Source organism: Diospyros lotus, chromosome 3 (assembly GCF_014633365.1).
Source record: "Diospyros lotus cultivar Yz01 chromosome 3, ASM1463336v1, whole genome shotgun sequence".
NCBI classification, from domain to species: Eukaryota; Viridiplantae; Streptophyta; class Magnoliopsida; order Ericales; family Ebenaceae; genus Diospyros; species Diospyros lotus.
Window position 1 is genome coordinate 4,442,341 of NC_068340.1, and position 18,299 is coordinate 4,460,639.

General features: G+C 33.0%; 4 protein-coding genes across 8 annotated transcripts in view; 3 read left to right on the forward strand and 1 right to left on the reverse strand.

Annotated features, from left to right (window-relative positions):
• Nucleotides 1-18,299, reverse strand: part of LOC127797555 (uncharacterized) — a 55,233-nt gene that overhangs the window by 29,945 nt on the left and 6,989 nt on the right. The window lies entirely within an intron of this gene.
• Nucleotides 4,934-18,299, forward strand: part of LOC127797557 (transcription factor BHLH089-like) — a 38,464-nt gene continuing 25,098 nt past the window's right edge. Inside the window, exons 1-6 of one of the 3 annotated variants that reach the window (XM_052330560.1) lie at nt 4,934-5,582; nt 6,239-6,433; nt 6,682-6,759; nt 7,896-7,964; nt 8,065-8,136; nt 8,558-9,025. In XM_052330560.1, the coding sequence (XP_052186520.1) occupies nt 5,304-5,582; nt 6,239-6,433; nt 6,682-6,759; nt 7,896-7,964; nt 8,065-8,136; nt 8,558-8,686 (822 nt within the window). In that variant the 5' untranslated portion in view covers nt 4,934-5,303 and the 3' untranslated portion in view covers nt 8,687-9,025. Of the gene's footprint in view, nt 5,583-6,238; nt 6,434-6,681; nt 6,760-7,895; nt 7,965-8,064; nt 8,137-8,557; nt 9,026-18,299 lie in introns of those variants that run through there. The other 2 variants (XM_052330562.1, XM_052330563.1) reach the window with 2 other exon arrangements.
• On the forward strand, nt 13,084-14,593 carry LOC127797559 (CLAVATA3/ESR (CLE)-related protein 25-like). The gene is made up of 2 exons (XM_052330565.1): nt 13,084-13,574; nt 14,321-14,593. The coding sequence occupies exons 1-2, from the start codon at nt 13,342-13,344 to the stop codon at nt 14,358-14,360; spliced, it is 273 nt and encodes a 90-aa protein (XP_052186525.1). The 5' UTR covers nt 13,084-13,341; the 3' UTR covers nt 14,361-14,593.
• The window catches only part of LOC127797556 (serine/threonine-protein phosphatase PP2A-2 catalytic subunit-like), a 45,334-nt gene continuing 43,309 nt past the window's right edge, over nt 16,275-18,299 (forward strand). The window contains exon 1 of the mRNA XM_052330559.1: nt 16,275-16,459. The gene's annotated coding sequence lies outside the window, so the exon portion shown is untranslated. The remainder of the gene's footprint in view (nt 16,460-18,299) is intronic.

Consider the following 18,299-nt stretch of genomic DNA (forward strand, 5'->3'; position numbering starts at 1 on the left):
TTAGAGATAGAACCAACACTAGTTTTTAATTTAAGGTAAAACCAACATATAATCCCTTGTCTTAAGCAACAACCACTAGTACACAGTTATCAAGTACAATATCTTCACAACATATGAGTAACAATAACAAACTTACAAAAAAATAATCTCTCAAACAAGTTACCAACAATTTGAGAGTTTTACCAGCCAGCAAGCCTACAACACTTGAACTTTTTCACCTTTGTTTGAATGTTTCTGTCAACTCTGTTCATTGTCTTGTATTTCTCTGTCTTGTTTTCTTCTTCATACTCACCTTCTATTTATACATAATATTAGAAAAAATAATTGTTACATAGAAATGACAAAACAACATTTGAATTTCAAGAAAATCTTCAGATTCTTCATCTTTGGCTAGCATTTGTTGACAACTTAAAAATAGATGAGAGATTTTAATGCAAAAGTCAATTTGTAAGGGCTGAAGAAACATTTTTCTCTAGCGTTAGATTATATAATTAGCAAAAGATAATCAATCTATGACTTTTAGAAACCAGACGAAATTATATTTAAAAAATTATACACTTCACGTGCAATAAAAAAATATACAAAAAACTCGACATTCAATAATGACCATTAGACTTTGATCGATCAAAATTGTCCAATAACCAAAACCACAAGTTCGTTCAAAGTTTAGGTCAACCTAAAACATGGGACCAACATTATGTTCAACTTTGATCGATCAGGAAATAACTTCATTCGACTTAAATGACATATCTCTGAAAGACAAGCATATTGCCTCACTTCAGCCAACTTAGATAAATTATCAGTTGACTGAAGATATATATATTCGATGAATAAAGAATTGTATTTCAAGAATTTAATTAACCTAAATAGTTTATATTAATTTTTTGTTATTATCAAAATCTTATTAATCTACCCTTTATCTACTTTAAGCTTAACAATTATAAATTATTAATTAAGTGTGTTTCAAAGTGTTTATTAACATTCAATATTAAATACGAGGATATAAATTTAAATCTTACATCTTTTAATTGTTCTATAAAAAGGTTATTTTTACTTCGTCGAGCAATGGTTGCACGTTAATTTCTAATTCAAAAAATTAATTAATCGATGATTTAAATACATGTAATAAAAAAATAATGATTATAGATTTTTATTGATAAAATATATCGGTACTTATTATACTATTATATAACCAAAATTTTATATTATAAAACTTTATTAACAAAATATTTTTTAAAATATATTTTTTGTATTTTATTTAAGAAATAAAATTTAATTATGTCATCGAGATTTAAATTTATAACCTTTAAATAACAGTTAATTTTTTAATAATTTTACTATTATACGAAAACATGTTTTATTAAAAACTCTATGTAAAAAATTTTAAAAAGTTAATTGCAATTGTCAAACACGGTCTAATAGGCATTTGGACAAGGAAGAGTAAAAGTTCGATTTGTCCGAACTAACTGAATTGATTCGATTCAATTTTTTTCTTACATTGATTTAGTTCGATTTATATGATTTGTGTTTAATTTTTCTGATTATCAGTTAGTTCAATTTTTTGAATTAATCGATCGGTTCGATTTGATTTTGCTCATTGATTCAGTTTAATCAATTAATAAATTTCAATCAATTCGATAATCGAACTGACTATTTACACATCCTTACATACGGATCATCATTTTAATACATATATATATATATATAAACACCCATCCCATCAATAATTAGCCAAAAAAAAAAAAAAACCCACGATTAGTTCATGAAAAATAAAGAACAGGGTAGCTGTCACTATTCCACTCAAAGCTGAGTTGAAGAGGAAGGCAGTGGCATTGCCGTTTGGGGTAATTCCCCACGTGGCATGTTAACCCGTGATGCTCCGTTTGATGTTACAGTTGGAACTGACACATTATTTACTTGTTTTGCACGTGTTGTTTTACAAACTCATCAACGATTTCCACGTGCCCCCTCCCTCCCTCCTCTGCAATAACAAGCCGTCGTGCTTATTGATCCATCCTGTTAGGCACATCACAAGGACCATTTTTCGTGCATTGTCACGCTTCACATAACCCATTACCTATCGATACATCACATAAACCATCCAATCATAACAAATATTTTTATGATAATCGTTACCATAAAATTTATTTTTGATATATATATATATATAAATCTAATCAAAAAAATAGGCTAAATTTATATTTTTCTCATCTATTTTCATATTCTTTTAGTATGTTTACTTGAACTTTTCGTTATTTCAATTTACGCTCGTGAATTTATATTTTAGAGTCAATTTAATTTATATATTTTGATACGAATAATATGTCATATGTATTTTATCATTTGATTTTATTTTTTTATATACATAAAAATATAAATATTAAATTAACTCAAAAATATAAGTTTAAATGTGTGTTTGAAATAACGAAAAATTTAAATTGTCATGTAAAAAAGATAATGTATAAAGATTAAATTAATTTAAAAATTAAATTTATAAGTGTAATTGAAATAACGAAAAATTTGAATGATGATATAAAAAGAATCTTAGAAATTAGATGAAGCACATGATTTGATTTGATTTGGATTTGGATTGGGGGGTGGTTTGAAAAAAAGAAAGGCAGAGAGCTTTCGTGGGATAACGTATGCCTAAACAAGAATAGATAAATAATAGGCAAGCTGGGATGATGCGGATGCTCCGTCGCTTTTGCAAGGAAGCTCCCTTTCCGTGTCATCCACAGGCTCTGCGCCTCCCAATTAGGTGAAATGGCAATTGGGCTTCTACTAAACACATTAAAAAGCAACCTAATAATGCAGGCAATTTTTTTATTCCTCTTTTCTTTAGAAATTTGAGAGATCTTCGATTATAGATAATTTTTTATTTGAATTATTTTACTTTTTTTAAAATTCATAATTCAACTTGGCTTTGGGTTAGGTATATAGATAACTTTGCTATGAATTAAAATCTAAGTATGACTTTTTAAATAGACACAAATAATTGTATAGTCTCACACAAAAATAGAATATAACCCATAATCTCGCGTTATTCTAAGGTCTCGAGCTCGTGTAGCAGATTGTTTATCTTATCTTGAGGGATTAGTTGATGATTAATATCTAGATAATTAAAAATCATATTATGATTATGTAAATACTTTTTTTTTTATGAATGATAAAATTATTTTAAGTCATCTTTAAATATAATAATTAACTATTTCTCATAAAATTAAGATGGTTTCTCATAAAACAAGACGAGAATAAGAATTTTTGTGAAGTTAGATTGTGTGTATGATGTATTTTAAACTATCGATCACCTCTTAACTTACACTTGTTTAAGAAGTTTTAACAATTTACTAATTTAGGCATCAAAAAATCTATTTTAACATCGATCCGAATAATTCTTTATTCTTTTTGTGAGTAGACAAGGAGGGAGTTTCAACAACTTATGATCGTACTTGATGCAAGCTTGATAGTTCCCCTCATTAGTCTAGATCATCAAACTTTTGAAGCTAACACATGTATCATCAATAATAAGAGGTTGTGAATTCAATTTGTGTTTTTTCTCCCATGTGGTTGAAGAGACAAATCTACTTCTAGCAATAATGTTTTATTCAAATGTTTTATGAAGGTTGTGAATTCAATTTGTGTTTTTTTCTCCCATGTGGTTGGAGAGACAAATCTGCTTGTAACAATAATGTTTTATTCAAATGTTTTATGAAACGTGCTTAATTAATATAAGTATTTTAGATTTTTTTTATAACATAAAAAATTTAAGAAATTTTTAATAGACAGATAATATTCGACTCGGAGTCCCAAACTATTCTATTCTCCTTAAAACTCATGATTTACCTAAACTCAATCTAAATAAACAGATAAATTTATTATATCAGTTAAAACCCAATACGTATTAGATATATACAATTATAATTGTTTGAATATTATAAAAAAAAAGTGTAATTTTAATATTTATTTATATAAATAATGGAAGTCTCACTTGTGTCCAAGAGTATAACTTGGATGAAGTAAAGTACTTTGGCTTTTCAATTTAACAAACTAAATCACTATAATAGTTGAGATTAGTGGGCCTCAGTGCCCTAAAAAGAAAAGGAGTCAAGATCTCGATCACTTCACTGTCACTTGCCTTGCCATATTGAAGGGTCACGATCCATCATTATTAATAGCTTTACTACAAATAGATCCGATTGCAGAGCTCTAACACTCATTAGCTAATGAAACATTTAGTAACATCAGACGTTAATCTGCCAACTAGACCATATGATATATCTCTGTCCAAATATTAAACAACCACACAAATTAGAGGGAAAAAAAGAAAAAGAAAAAGTGGTTTGTACATTGTATTTGTACTTGCAAGTTGCTGCTTATCTCATCAACTGACCCCTCATGGGGCATTAATGGAGGGCCAATGCTACCAGCTTTTGGAGTTGTACGATTCCCTTAAATATACACCGTTGATCTTGCCTAAAATCTAGTTTGACTGCACTTGATTTAGATCCAACGGTGATAAATACGCAACTGTACTCAGGAGGTTGGGTGGATAATCAGCTCCTTGTCTGGCGCCTGGACCCTCCGATAAAACCTCACTCGAAGTCACTTCTTTTCAACTCTCGAGGTTTCTCTCTGCACATCGTGGACTTAATTGCGTGGGGACCCAAAATTATGGAACAATATAACTTCACACCAAAAAATAAGAAGTATTCAAATTAGAACCTTCATTTTAGGTAAAATTATATTTGATATCAAATAATAAGAAGTCAAATTTGATAGGGAACTTTTTGGGAAAATATTTTTAAATAAGATTATTTACGTTTAAAATTTTCTCGACAAGGGGATTGAATCTTCTTGGAGTTGAAAAGGTGACATGGGGATAGTGGAGGGATCGACGAGTAATTAGATCGGTCTATATATATGCAGTAAATGGTGGTGGTGGTGGACACAGAGCGCCAGTGGGCAGAGTGCGCACCAGCAACTTCCATTGTCGAAGGAGAGGAGATTAGATCACACAGCTTCAGCTCTGCTGTTTCTGTCTCCTCTTTGTCTCTCTCTTTCTCTCTCTATTTCTACTCTCTCTCTCTCTCTCTATATATATATATATATTTATCTTCTTTTTGAAGTATCGTTTCTGCGAAGCCAATTAATTATACTCTCAATCTACCTTCAAATCCACACTTTGAAATCGGGCCAATTTGAGCCCAGTCCGCTATGTAAAAGCTATTTTATCGTTCTGCTAATTCGTGAGGTTGAAACAAGTGTAATGACATCCTCGGATTTGGATCCGGTTGTGAGCTGAGATGGACCCTCCGGCGATGATCAACGGCGGCGCATTTCAGTCTGCGGCGGTGCAGTTCAATTTGGGGGAGATCTGGCCTTTCCCTATCGGCAACGGTGAGTCCGGAGGGGGATTGGGCCAATTTACGGAGAATGTGAGTGTGAATTGGGGAGTTTCCGGTAATGATCCGATGGTTCTGGATCAGAGAGGGGCTCGGAATGGCGGTTCCAGGAAGCGGCGTGGCGCGGCTCCAGTGGATGAGGCCACCAAGGTTGTATCAGCGAGCACTGGCAACGGCATGGTACTTCATCTAACTCAATTTTCTAGCTTATTTGATATATGTATAATGCGTAGACGTGTATTGGTATTCATTTTGTATTTGCATAGGTTTTTGCCATTTTTTACGCTTCTATATAACTAGGTTTACTCTCATTCACTTATACCGTGATCGTTTACCTTCGTTTGTGATAAGACTTGGGGAGTTTTATAAATTAGTAGAGCAGCGAACCCTATGAAAACTTATTGGCTAGCAGGCTAGCACTTGTGGATCCAGTTAGCATGTTGTCAGTTATGGTATAGTAACGATCCTTGCACACGCAGACGAGACTGATTTTTGACAAACCAAGGGCATATAGGGTAAACCGTGTCTACATCTGCTTTTACCTTGTTGGCATGCGTCGTTGTTTCGCCCTTTTGGGGGAGGCCCGTGGTGTTAATTAGCATTGGCCAACAGTTGCTCAAGGAGTTCTATGTTTGTGATCTGTATGCTAACTTGTGTGTTCTTGAGATGTAGATAATAAGTTATCCAAGGCAATTGTATTTCTTGGTCTGGCCGTATAGGAATGCTGGAAAAAGTATAAGAATGCAACTGAATTGTTAATGGAATGAAGTGAATTTTCCCTCTTTTACATATAGGAAGTCTGTAAATCTGACAGTGATTTGGTTCAAACTTAACAGAATGATTGCAATGGGAAACGCATTAAGACAGGGGGTACTAGAGATGAGAATGGAGATTCCAGAGCTGAAGCAGAGGCAAATTCAAGCAAGCCAGGGGAACAGAATACAAAACCAGCCGAGCCACTGAAACAAGATTACATCCATGTTCGAGCAAGAAGGGGCCAAGCCACAGATAGCCATAGTCTAGCAGAAAGAGTAATCTATTTAATTCTCTTCAACTCTAGTTTGAACAATTCTTTGAAGTACCAAACTATAGTGACAGCATTATGCATACAATAGTCACTTGAATTTCCTATTACGACCATCTGAGGCACTGTGTTGGGAGGTGATGGCAAAGTTGCCTAAAATGAATAACACTTCCATATATTATCTACTCTCTCTCTCTCTCTCTATATATATATATATATATATGTATATGTATGTATGTATCCTGATTGAAGCAGTTTGATGGACAGGCTAGGAGAGAAAAGATAAGCGAAAGAATGAAAATTTTACAGGATCTGGTCCCTGGTTGTAATAAGGTGAGTATTGGCATTTCTCAAATTGTACCTTACATGACAATTTTTCCAGGGTATTGAATAGTTTTTGGCGGGCTGAACCTGCTGATCTTCTTTCTTGCAGCTTTTTAGTAGTTGAAGTGCACTTCTAAACTTCTAAACTTGTCAAGGCATAATTGCCAAAAAATGACTAAAACCAACCCATCCTCATTGAATGGGATTAATTGCTAGAATTACATAAGTGAAAAAGGAGAATTGATTGGAGTGATCACTATTTCCTCGACTGCTAGTGCTATTTTTTTAAAGTATGTTGCCTGACTTTCATATTTATGTTTGAGAACAATGTTAATTTGTGTTGGAAAGTCTTATCATTTACTAGAGCTTGAATTCCTTTCTGTAGCTCCCTGGTCTGGCTTAGGGCGCGGAGAATTGATTAATTTCACCTATTGGCTCCGATAGTGAGAAAAAGTTAAAAGAAAACAAAAAAACTTGCATATGGAGATGGAAGAATCAGAATCTTATTGGAGAGCTCAAAGAGTATCTTTGATTTGAGGCTAAGAGTAAAGATTTTGTATTTTTTGCATAAAGCTTTCATCTCCTTTTGGCAAGAATATCAATAATGAAAGGTCGAGCTTAGTTGGGAGAACTTGGAACATGGAAGAGAAAAGGAAGGTTGGTTTTAATACATAGAGGATTAGTGGGTGACTGAAGTGAAGACCACACCTGTCAGTATCATTACAAAAATTTTTGGCAATGTTCCCACCAGAAAAGAAAAGATACTGAAAAATCAAAAATTATAATTGCCTTACTTTTGTCGTTGGAAAACAGTAAAATATATATAGCTTCCTGGAAACACAATCCTGTTTATTGTTCTTACTCCAGTAGCTGAACTCATCTCAAGCACTCACCTTCTCACCACACATGCCTGCATGTGAATCAGACTGCTTGCTGATTTTATCCTTTTAAATTATCAAACTTGGAACAATTGAACTTGAATCTAATTTATTGGTTTCAATAAACTTGTTGGAGAGATTGATGCTGTTATAATAATAGGAAGAAGTCACCATCACTATTCCTCTCCAAATTAGTGGATATGCATTCCTGTACCTAAATAATTCTAGCCAAAATACTTTTTCTGACCAGTCTCTATTTGGATTAAGGTCATTGGCAAGGCATTGGTTCTGGATGAGATAATCAATTATGTTCAGTCTCTACAACGACAGGTGGAGGTGAGGATACTTGTTTTCACTTATTGTTTGCCGCCATATTATTTTTTATACAGTTCACTGTTGACTTGAAACTGAGTTTGAAATTCACTGGTGGCGGTAGTTTTTGTCGATGAAGCTTGAAGCAGTTAATTCGAGAATGAACCTGGGAATTGAAGGATTTCCTTCAAAAGATGTAAGTGCTAGATATTCTAACAAGGTTCATTTGGGATTATCAACCATTTTTTATTTTCTCAATCCAAGAATAGCTTGCTACTGCTGGGAGTTATGTCCACCACCTTGCGTGCATGCCAGATTGTTTCATTATGTTGTGTGTATCTTTTTAATTAGGATGTCACAGTCTTCATTCAGACAACTTTAATTTTAATGAACAGAAAGATGTATTATAGCACTGGCTTCATAATTAGAAGCCACTTTGAGCTGATATTTTATATGGATAAAGGCCTCCAGGCAAAAGATCATGCTATCAAGGGCAGAAGCCTAGCCTTCGGGTCAATTAGCTTATAGGAAATTCACAAATTGTTTTCACATGCCTTTTCTCCATCTACTTGAATTTCATCGGATGTTTTATAATATTAGCCAGTATGATGTTTCAGTTTAGTCAACAAACATTTGACACAGCTGGAGCGACATTCAGTTCACCAGCAACAGGAGCCTACCATAGGGGTTCATCACCAGAATGGCTACACATGCAGATTGGCAGTGGCTTCGAAAGAACAAGATGATGACACGATTAGAGTGGTTCCATTGCCAATTAGAGAATCAAAAAGGGCATATGCTTGATCCCCCGGTGGCTGAAAAACATACTCATTCCTCTTGAACCAGATCGACACTTCCGGCCTGGGAGCTTTGGTTACCTTATCATTTAAGGTATCTGAAATGCATATATGAGTATCTTCATTTGACAGAAAATGAAATTCTGTTCATATATTCAATAGCATATAAACAAAATCCTAGATGGACGGACTATTGTTATCGAATCATACCATTACCTGTTTAGAACTTCAGAAGCTTCCTGTGTGTGTTGGGAAGCTGAAGGTTCATGCAATAAAGCAATTTATCAAGTCCTTCAGACTCGAGAGTCGATGATGACAATTTGCATACCATTTGCGATCGTCCAAAGCTTGTATTATTGACTTCCAATATTGGTGTGACAATTTCACAAAACAATTATTTGGAGCTCTTGATGATGATATATACGCAACCGTCGAACATGAAAAGAATCTTATCTCGACTCGAATGATGGATGCTTCTCACTCTCGCCGTAATGGATGCTATGCTCCTGTCCGGCACTTCAAAAAATTTCAATGGCTGTACCGCAATGGGGGGAATATAATCGTTGCTTATAGGTACCTTTGCCCCGGTGTATCTGTTCGTTATTCCTGCCTCAATACGTATCCTATCAATCTTGAGGGGACAATCTCCAAACTTGTCGTCCACGAGTCCACAGTAAAGCTATCTAGCTAGCTTGATTTCACATGCCATCCTCAAGCTGGCGCCCTTAGTCATGCTATTTATACATTATTTATATATATTTTGAGCTACACGAGATATATAAATAATAAAAATACCTCTCATTTCATTACACCTCACTATCTTGGATGAGGGTATTTTAGACATTGGTATATCATTGTATAATTCAAGATATACATAATGATGTACTAATAACATTTTTTCTTTGAATTAGAGGATGACTTGCTCTATAGGCACCCATTCCAATTCTCATTTCACGAGAAGTTATTTTCAATGAGAAAAATATTACGGGTCATGGGTTTTTATTTTTTTTTAAAAGTTGTCTCTTAAACTAAATATGTTTTTCTAATTACTTGATCATGAACAAAAACCCATTAAAAGACTAAAAATAGTTTAAAAACTCAAAATAATTTTTTGAACTAAAAAAGTATAATTTTTTTTTTAATCAGGGAGAGTCTTGTACAAAACGCAAACAAAGTAATTTTGATATTCGAAAATCTCTCTAAGAGTTCTAATTCTAATAGATTTTGCAATGCCAAAATAAACATTATCCATAAAAATTTTAATTTTAGTAAATTTTGAAATATTAAAATAAATATTATTTGAAAGAATACTAAATTTAGAGGATTTGAAAAACTTCTATAAATAGATAGTCCCATTTCAAAAAAGATACATATCTAATATTGGTTTTAATACGACTTTAGATCTTTAAATTTTTAGTTTCTGATTTAAATATCAGAGTGTTTACGTGAGAATTTTCTTAAATTTTTTTTATTATTCTCTTTCTTGTAATCTTCAACAAGTGATTAAACGATATGTTTTTAATCAATAAATGTATTATTATGTTCGAACGACAATAATATTCAAGCAAGTACTCCATAAAGAATAATCCTACTTATAACGACTGAAAATTAATGAAGTGGCAATCACAAATCTGTTTGATTAGCAAGGCGTGTGAGTGTGATATTCCCCCAATTAAATAAAGTCACGAGTGTTGTGTTTGTGTTCATGACAGCTCCAATAATATTCACGTACCTTTCAGGACCTTCCAATAGATCAATGGATATGTGAGTATATATTCCAATCCGGAATATAACATGTGTCTCCAACTCTGCATTAGAGAGAGAGAGAGAGAGATGGTGTAATTTACTGTTTACCCAGTTTAAAAAACAAAAGGTGAATAAAGTAGCTAGTCTTCAAAGTAGGCCTCTACTAAAGATGAAACATCAAAGTGTGGTTCAATTTATCCAGGCTCTGTAAAACTGGACCATACGGCCGGCCAGCTGGAATTGTAAAGTTCCAATCAAGATGCACCTTATTTTACAAAACACTCCACAATACACTTGAAAAGTAAAAGTAAGCCCAACAACACATTAATTATGTGCTACGGAGAATGATTATTTTATATATATATATATATATATATGATATCAACAAAAATATTTACTGAAATAATATATTTTTTTTAATGTGAGAAATTCGAAGGATCTTTCGATTATAAATAATTTTTAGTCTAGACCTATTTTACTTTCTTTAAAATTGACGATCCGTATACTCCATAACCCTAGGTGAATGGAGAGATTTATCGTAAGCTGAAATCTAGGAGATTGCCCTCTTGAATAAACATAGGTAATTGTGTAATTCTGTACGAAAACTTTTGAACTCAAAATAATAATATATCTTTGAATCAGCATATTTTAAAATGATTTGAGGGTACCCTAAAATTAATATAGTAAGATTTGGTTGAAGTTTTCAAAGAATCGATGCCAATAATTAAGCTTTTGGTTTAAAGTACTAGCATGCATGTGTTTTTGTTGAACAAACATTAGTAGTCGGGAGCCTAGCCTCTTGGATTGACACAAACAACTGTGCAATTTTGCATGAAGACAGATTTGAACACAAAATAATAATATGCCTTTGAATTATCATATTTTAAAATAAATCTTTTTAAAATGATTTGAGGGTATTCTAAACTTAATGTAGTAAGATTTGGTTAAAGTTTTTAAAGCTTTTGATTTAAATTACTTACGTCCATGTGTTTTTATTGAATAAATATTAGTACTTGGGAGCCTGACGCCTGGCCTTTTGAATAGACATAAACAATTATGCACACGGAGATAGATTTGAATCCGAAATAATAATATACCTTTGAGACATCATATTTTAAAATAAACTCTTTTAAAATGATTTTAGGGTACCCTAAACTTAATATAGTAAGATTTAGTTGAAGTTTTCAAAGAATATTTGATGCCAACATTAGTATATGAGAGTCTACCCTTTTGAATAAACACATATAATTGTATAATTTTGTATGGATTCGAACTCAAAATAATAAAATGATTTGAGGGTACTCTAAACTTAATGCAGTAAGATTTGGTTGAAGTTTTCAAAGAATTGATGCCAACAACTCAGCTTTTATGTTTAAAATACTTACATGCATGTGTTTTTCTTGAATAAACATTAGCACTCAAACAAAACATGCATAGCAATATTATATCTAAAATTAATTTTTTATTTCAAATTATTGTACAAAATATATGGCTACAAGTGGCATCTCAACCCAAATAAATTCATTTTTGAAATTGTTGTCATTATATCATTTTACTAAGAATAATGTTTTCCAGTCTATCTAATGACATTTAAAAAAAAAAATTGTCCAAGCGACACTTAGAAATTAATTGTGTTACATAAGTTAGCTAGAGAATTCATTCTTAACTCTTACAACCCCAATGAAGTATTGCCCCTAGAGAGTCTAGGGTACCCTCTCCAGTGCTCAAGCCTAAGAAGGTTGGATGGTACAATCAATGTTGAGAATAAGCTCAAAAACAATTGCTTTATACTTAAATTCTTAATTTGTCATGAAGTATCACACAATGTTAGAGATGGTTGACAATTATAATAAATTATTGATTAGGGCTTACTCCAACCCATATATATTTTCTATGGATGGTTAGCTCAATAATATATATGGAATAATTTACGCAATATGGTTAAAAATTGATGTTATTTAAGAATATATAAATTAATAGAGTCATCGTATCATGTGTCGACTCTCATACATTCGTATAACTAATTTAAATCCTATAAATGAAATTTTTGTATCATGTTATATAATAGAATTTTTGCACACAAATTCTATATAAAACAATGGATGCAACTCTCTCTCTTATATTTATTTACATACAAATTTAATACAAATTTAAGAAGCTTATTACAATGGCTCTATTTATTTATATACAAATTTAAAAAGCTTATTACAATGACTCGTAATCTAAAATTAACATTATTAGGTCATTTTAATGATGGCCTAATCTTATATAAACAAAATTTTCATATTAAATTCTCAAATATATATGTATATATGTAAAATGATGATGATGATATTTATATAAAAATATATACTACTCTTTCTTCATTTTTAATATAAAGTTTAGGTAAGAATATCTTTTTTCAAATAGAAAACTAATATTTGGCATAAAAAATTCCATCAAAAGCATATTATAATAGTCTACATATGTTGGTATGGTATATAACATGCATGAAAATGTATAATCAGAACAAAAGAAAGTTATCGTATACGTTCCCTTATCAATATAAAACAACGATATTTTCTGCATATTATGTTGCAAACCAACTCATCTCTCTCGCTTCAAGAAAGTTTAATATGGAATCTCTTCAACCTATAAAGGAAAGGAAACCAAACCTCCCTCCATACATGAATCAAACGATTGTAGGAAGAAATTATACCCTTAACTTTGCCATATCTCACTCACTCTCTCTCTCTCTCTCTCTCTTCCCCCTCCTCCTCTCTCTCTTTTCTCTGATGTTCCATTAAAAATCCTCCTCTTCTGTCCATATATATCCATGAACAGCAGCAACTCAAGTTAAACTAAAGAAGAGATCATCAATGGGTAGCAGCAGTGCTACTATTACTGGGTTGAAGGCCTTGTTCGGGGCGCTTGCATTCTTGGGATTTATTTGGCTGTTGTTGCTTGGTATTTTAGAAGCTGGACGACCAGACCAGAGAAGCTTCAAGGATATGGAGATGGCAGCGGGAAAGAAGCTTGGTGTCCATCAGCTGGATCTCAACAACATGAGCAAAAGAAGAGTTCCAAATGGACCTGACCCCATACACAACAGGTTAATAATCTCCTTTCTCTTAATTATTTTTGGGAATTAATGATATATATTCTTACAACAGTACAGTCCATAATTATAAATCATTTCATTGAATTTTTTACCTTCTAATATTACATCAATATTAATGAGTTACGTTATTTATTTGTATATAAATGTGTGTATATATATAATTAACATTATTCATCTTTGTATTTATGGACATGTATCTGTGTTTTCATCAATTATATGACTCGATCGAGATATGCAATAGAGCAGTACTATTATATATATATAAACTCTTATAGGATATATATATAGAGAGAGATTAAAATAGAAAAATCCTTAAGAATTACAATGGGCTTTCTCCGCCATGTAAGTTCAAAACTTGCTTCAACTGTTACATTCTAAACGTTATTAAAGTACTTCTCATTCTCATAGCAATGCCACTTTAATTAATTTTTTCGAACCCATTAAAATCATACAAATTAGGCAAAGAAAAAGCAAGTCTGTCACTTCACTTTATTTCACTTTATTTCATGTCTTAATATCTAATTGTTATAAATAAAGCCGCTTAACTACACTTCACTCGTCCCTTTCTTTTATGCCTCTCCTTTCCCTTCTTTTACCTTTGCCATTGAACTTGTTACTTGTCAGCATCTCTTTTGCCAAATTAAGAATATATATATATGCTGTGCAGCCATTTCTAGGCGTTTTATGTTATGTTAGACGAGGCTTAATTACAAATATAAACTTTAAAACTATTACAGGAGAGCTGGAAACTCCCACAGGCCGCCTGGTCATGCCTAGCTAGCCAGACAGCACAGCATAGAGAAGCTTCAACACATTGGCAAAAGAGAGAGCCTGCCAACAGCACTCTGTATGTAGTTTCTTTGAGAAATATATATGGGATTTAAAGCTGTGCTCATGAGCTTGCAACAGCACTCTGTGTGTAGTTTCTTTGAGAAATATATGAGATTTGAAGTGCCCATTAAGTTAAACGTCTCAGAGATTCCCCAGCTTGTTTATGAGTTCTTTTTTTTGTTTTTCTTTCTTTAAATATATACTGTTGTATCGAGGGGAGAGGAAGTAAAGTAAAAGAAGCTTGTCCCACACAAAATACATTCAAAATTAAGGAATATTCCATGGAAGAGATTGAAAAGCTTTTCAAGACATCCCCACTTTATATTAGTGTTTAATTTTCAAGTCGAGTTATCTATTTTGTTGCTTGAGAGGGAGATGACTTGTAAAAAATATGGGGAATTGCAATCAATAATCTTGAATTTTTAACTCTATTATAGTGTGTGTCATCGTCTTTTATGACTCCATTATAATGTGTATCATCGTGTTTTAAAAATTACATTAATCTTTTATTTCTTAAATGATTCTTAATTAATTCACGTAACATAAGTTTAACGATTAGAGGGGTAATCTTATATAATAATTTAATTAATAAGGATAGTCATTGTAATTTTTAAAACATGAAAGAAGAAGGTTGTTTGTATTTATATCAAATTTTAGAAGTACACAATTATTTTAGCAAAACCAATCTAAGAAAAATAGACAGGTAGTCCATGCTGCTTTCAAAGCTCTAACATGCTTTCTGTCCACTCTTACTTTTGCCTCTAAGCAATGTGACTTGGTCTAAAGCTATTGAGATCAGATTCAAGTGGGACTACTGCACAAAAGGGGCAAAGCAAAAAATTTTAAAAAAAAAGAAAAACAGGAAGATTGGGCCTGGCCCAAATCCAATTGGGCTTAGTTCCCAGGCCTCTTTTCATCGGCCCAGACATTGACATCTAACTAGTTAGCTTCATAGCTTATACACACTTCAATTTTCTTTTCTTTTTCATTTTCTTTTTCTGGTCAAAATGTAGCAGCAGTTCAATTCTGACCCTTTCTGTCTTTTTCCTTTGACTTGGCTGCCACTCTTTACTTTAGTCCCTTGTCCTACTACAAAGGACTGAAAAGAGACAGATGCTGATATTTCCATGTAAATGCTAGACCATATTAATCTTGGATGTTCCACACTGAAATCCCCACACCCATAATCCCAAGATATTTATAGTGAAAAATTAGGTCAAATTTTAAGGCACCCAATGATATTAAGACTAGCTCTCTTCCACTTGCATATCACATTCCTTTTGCATTGAATCGTACCCTTTTATCTTTCTTATCACATCATATACCTCTTGTATTGTATTTTTTTTTTAAATTATATCGTATTTTTTAAGATACTAATATTTAGAAAGAGTAAAAAAAATTAAAGTTGATGGGTTCTTGTTACTATTCTAAATTTATATAAAAAAAATTATATTAAATAGTCGTTTTCATGCGAAATAATTTAAAAGTGATATTTTTATAATTAAGAATTATTTTAATAAATTTATAATATAAAAAGTGGTTTTTATAATTTTTCCAAGCTAATTGACCGGCTAAGGCTAAGCGAGAGAAGAATAAAAAAAAAATAAGAAAAATAAAAGCTTTTATAGAGCAGGCCAACAATAGTGTTTGCTAACTTAAGCCGGGTGCGCATAAAATTAAAGGGCTTAGATTTCAGGGCTCCTCATCTCCCTTGACACGTGTCTCAAGACCTTTGACTCGGCGGAGCCACCGGGGCGAGAAATTTCGTTTCATCCGATATATCGAATCAGAGAGGGAGAGAGAGAGAGAGAGAGAGAGGCAGACTAAAAGGAAATAAAAATAAATAATTGAGAAAAGAAACGAACACAACTGTATTTCATTTGGTTTCATTTGAGTTTCATTTCGCAATTCTGTGCTTTCTTTTTCATTTCTCCTTATTTTCCTGCAATTTTTAGAGAGAGAGAGAAAGATTCGTATGAATGGAGACGACTCACTGAATGGCAAAATAATGAGAAGGATTCAAGTCTGCGAGTGACGAATAGGAGGTTTGAACCAAAAACCCTAATTTTGTGCTTTCTAATGCTCGATCTGTCCGATTGAATCGCAATATCAATACATAGTGAATCGATTTGGTCCGATCTGGGGTCGCTGATCCATCGGTGCGCAGATCAGAGGGAGAGGGAGATAGGGGAAAAATGCCTTCGCTTGCGGATGTGGATAGGCAGATCGGGCAGTTGATGGAGTGCAAGCCTCTGACGGAGGCTGAGGTGAAGACGCTTTGCGATCAAGCCAGAGCTATTCTTGTTGAGGAATGGAATGTGCAGCGGTGAAGTGCCCCGTCACGGTATGTGGTGATATTCATGGGCAGTTCTATGATCTCATCGAGCTATTTCGGATAGGTGGAAATGCTCCGGACACCAATTATCTTTTCATGGGCGATTATGTTGGTGAGTCTTTGAAAATCATTTGCCGGATATCTGTTATGTTTGGTTCGGCAGTTTGACATTTTTGTAAATGATTATGCTGGGGATTAGACTTTGTAAACGTGTATCATGACTTGTAAACTGTTATAGTTGAAGGCCTGTTGATTGGATTCTATGGGTTGATTTGTAAATGACCTGTATGGCTAGCTTAGTGTACCGATATGGCATGAGATGGTAATACTTATTAGTTGGATGGACGTTCTTTATTTAATAAAACAAGCCTTGATCGGTTGAGCATATGTTTTGATTTTGGTTCATTTGGTGCCAATGATTATGCAAAAGGATTTGTTAACTCAAGAGGAGTCAACTGAATCCATGTTGATCATCACATGAATCTTTCTATTGGATAGGTGGATAAATTATAGTTTCGGGTTTTATGCAAGGTGGACGAAGATTAATTTATGACAAATCTATACTTTATTCAAGAATTCTGTGATGATGATACAAAAAGGTAAAGAAATAGCAAATTTTCAAGTTTCCCCAATTATGCAATGTAAACTTGTTCCTGTTTCTTATTTCTAGCTTGTTGTAGTATTTGTTTCCTTTAATATGTGGATGATTTTTGTGCTTAGAATGATGTATGAGTCATTACTACAATATGCCATGGATTTCCATGGTTGATTACTAATTTGAATATACATATTCTTGGAGCCCAAACTTTTCCAGTTTGTTTTTTTTGTTTTCAGCTTTTGAACCCAAAGTTAGATTCTGCTTGAGTCAGGTCAACACCTAGTTCTAATTAATTTTCTTTTGGTACCAAGCTTTGATGATTCATGATGGCACTGGAAAAAGGCTTGAGGTGTAGTATTGAAGAACCATAACTTTAGATTGATGTTTATAAGGACATTTGCTAATGCCTTTATTGAAATCATAGGTTTATGTGAAACCCTGTAAGACTGTATCTGTGCAACTGGAATGTCTAGGATTCAGCATTGGTCTTACATGCTAGTAATTGTAGGATTCCAGTTGTATCTCTCTTAATTTTTTTCACCGGAATGACTATTGCCTGCGTGCATCTACTGGTCAAAAGTCAACTGCCCGGGGAATACATCTCAAAGGGCAAAAAGATTATGTTATAGATTTCTTTCGATATTTCAGATTGAATGCACACAAATACATTTTCTTATACATGGAACTTTTTCCCATGGACAAACAGCTTGCTTTACTCTTTATGGTGTAAGATTAAGATGCAAAAGTGCTGTGCAGTACTGCAATAGAACTTTGTCGTTGCTTCCCTATACCATTGACCTCACCCTAAATTCTATTTTCCTTCGTGAGCTTCACTGAGATGCTTTTGAGCATGAAAGTTTATCCTTTTAAGGCATGGTGTCCCATTCGTATAATTAAGGTATCTGAGATGATGGAGATAAATCCATTTTTGGAAGGATATTTGAAGTTAAAC

Coding starts and splice junctions, on each gene's coding strand:
- LOC127797559 (XM_052330565.1), top strand. CDS start 13,342: ATGGGTAGCAGCAGTGCTACTATTACTGGGTTGAAGGCCTTGTTCGGG. Junction 13,575..14,320: donor CCTGACCCCATACACAACAG/GTTAATAATCTC, acceptor AAACTATTACAG/GAGAGCTGGAAACTCCCACA.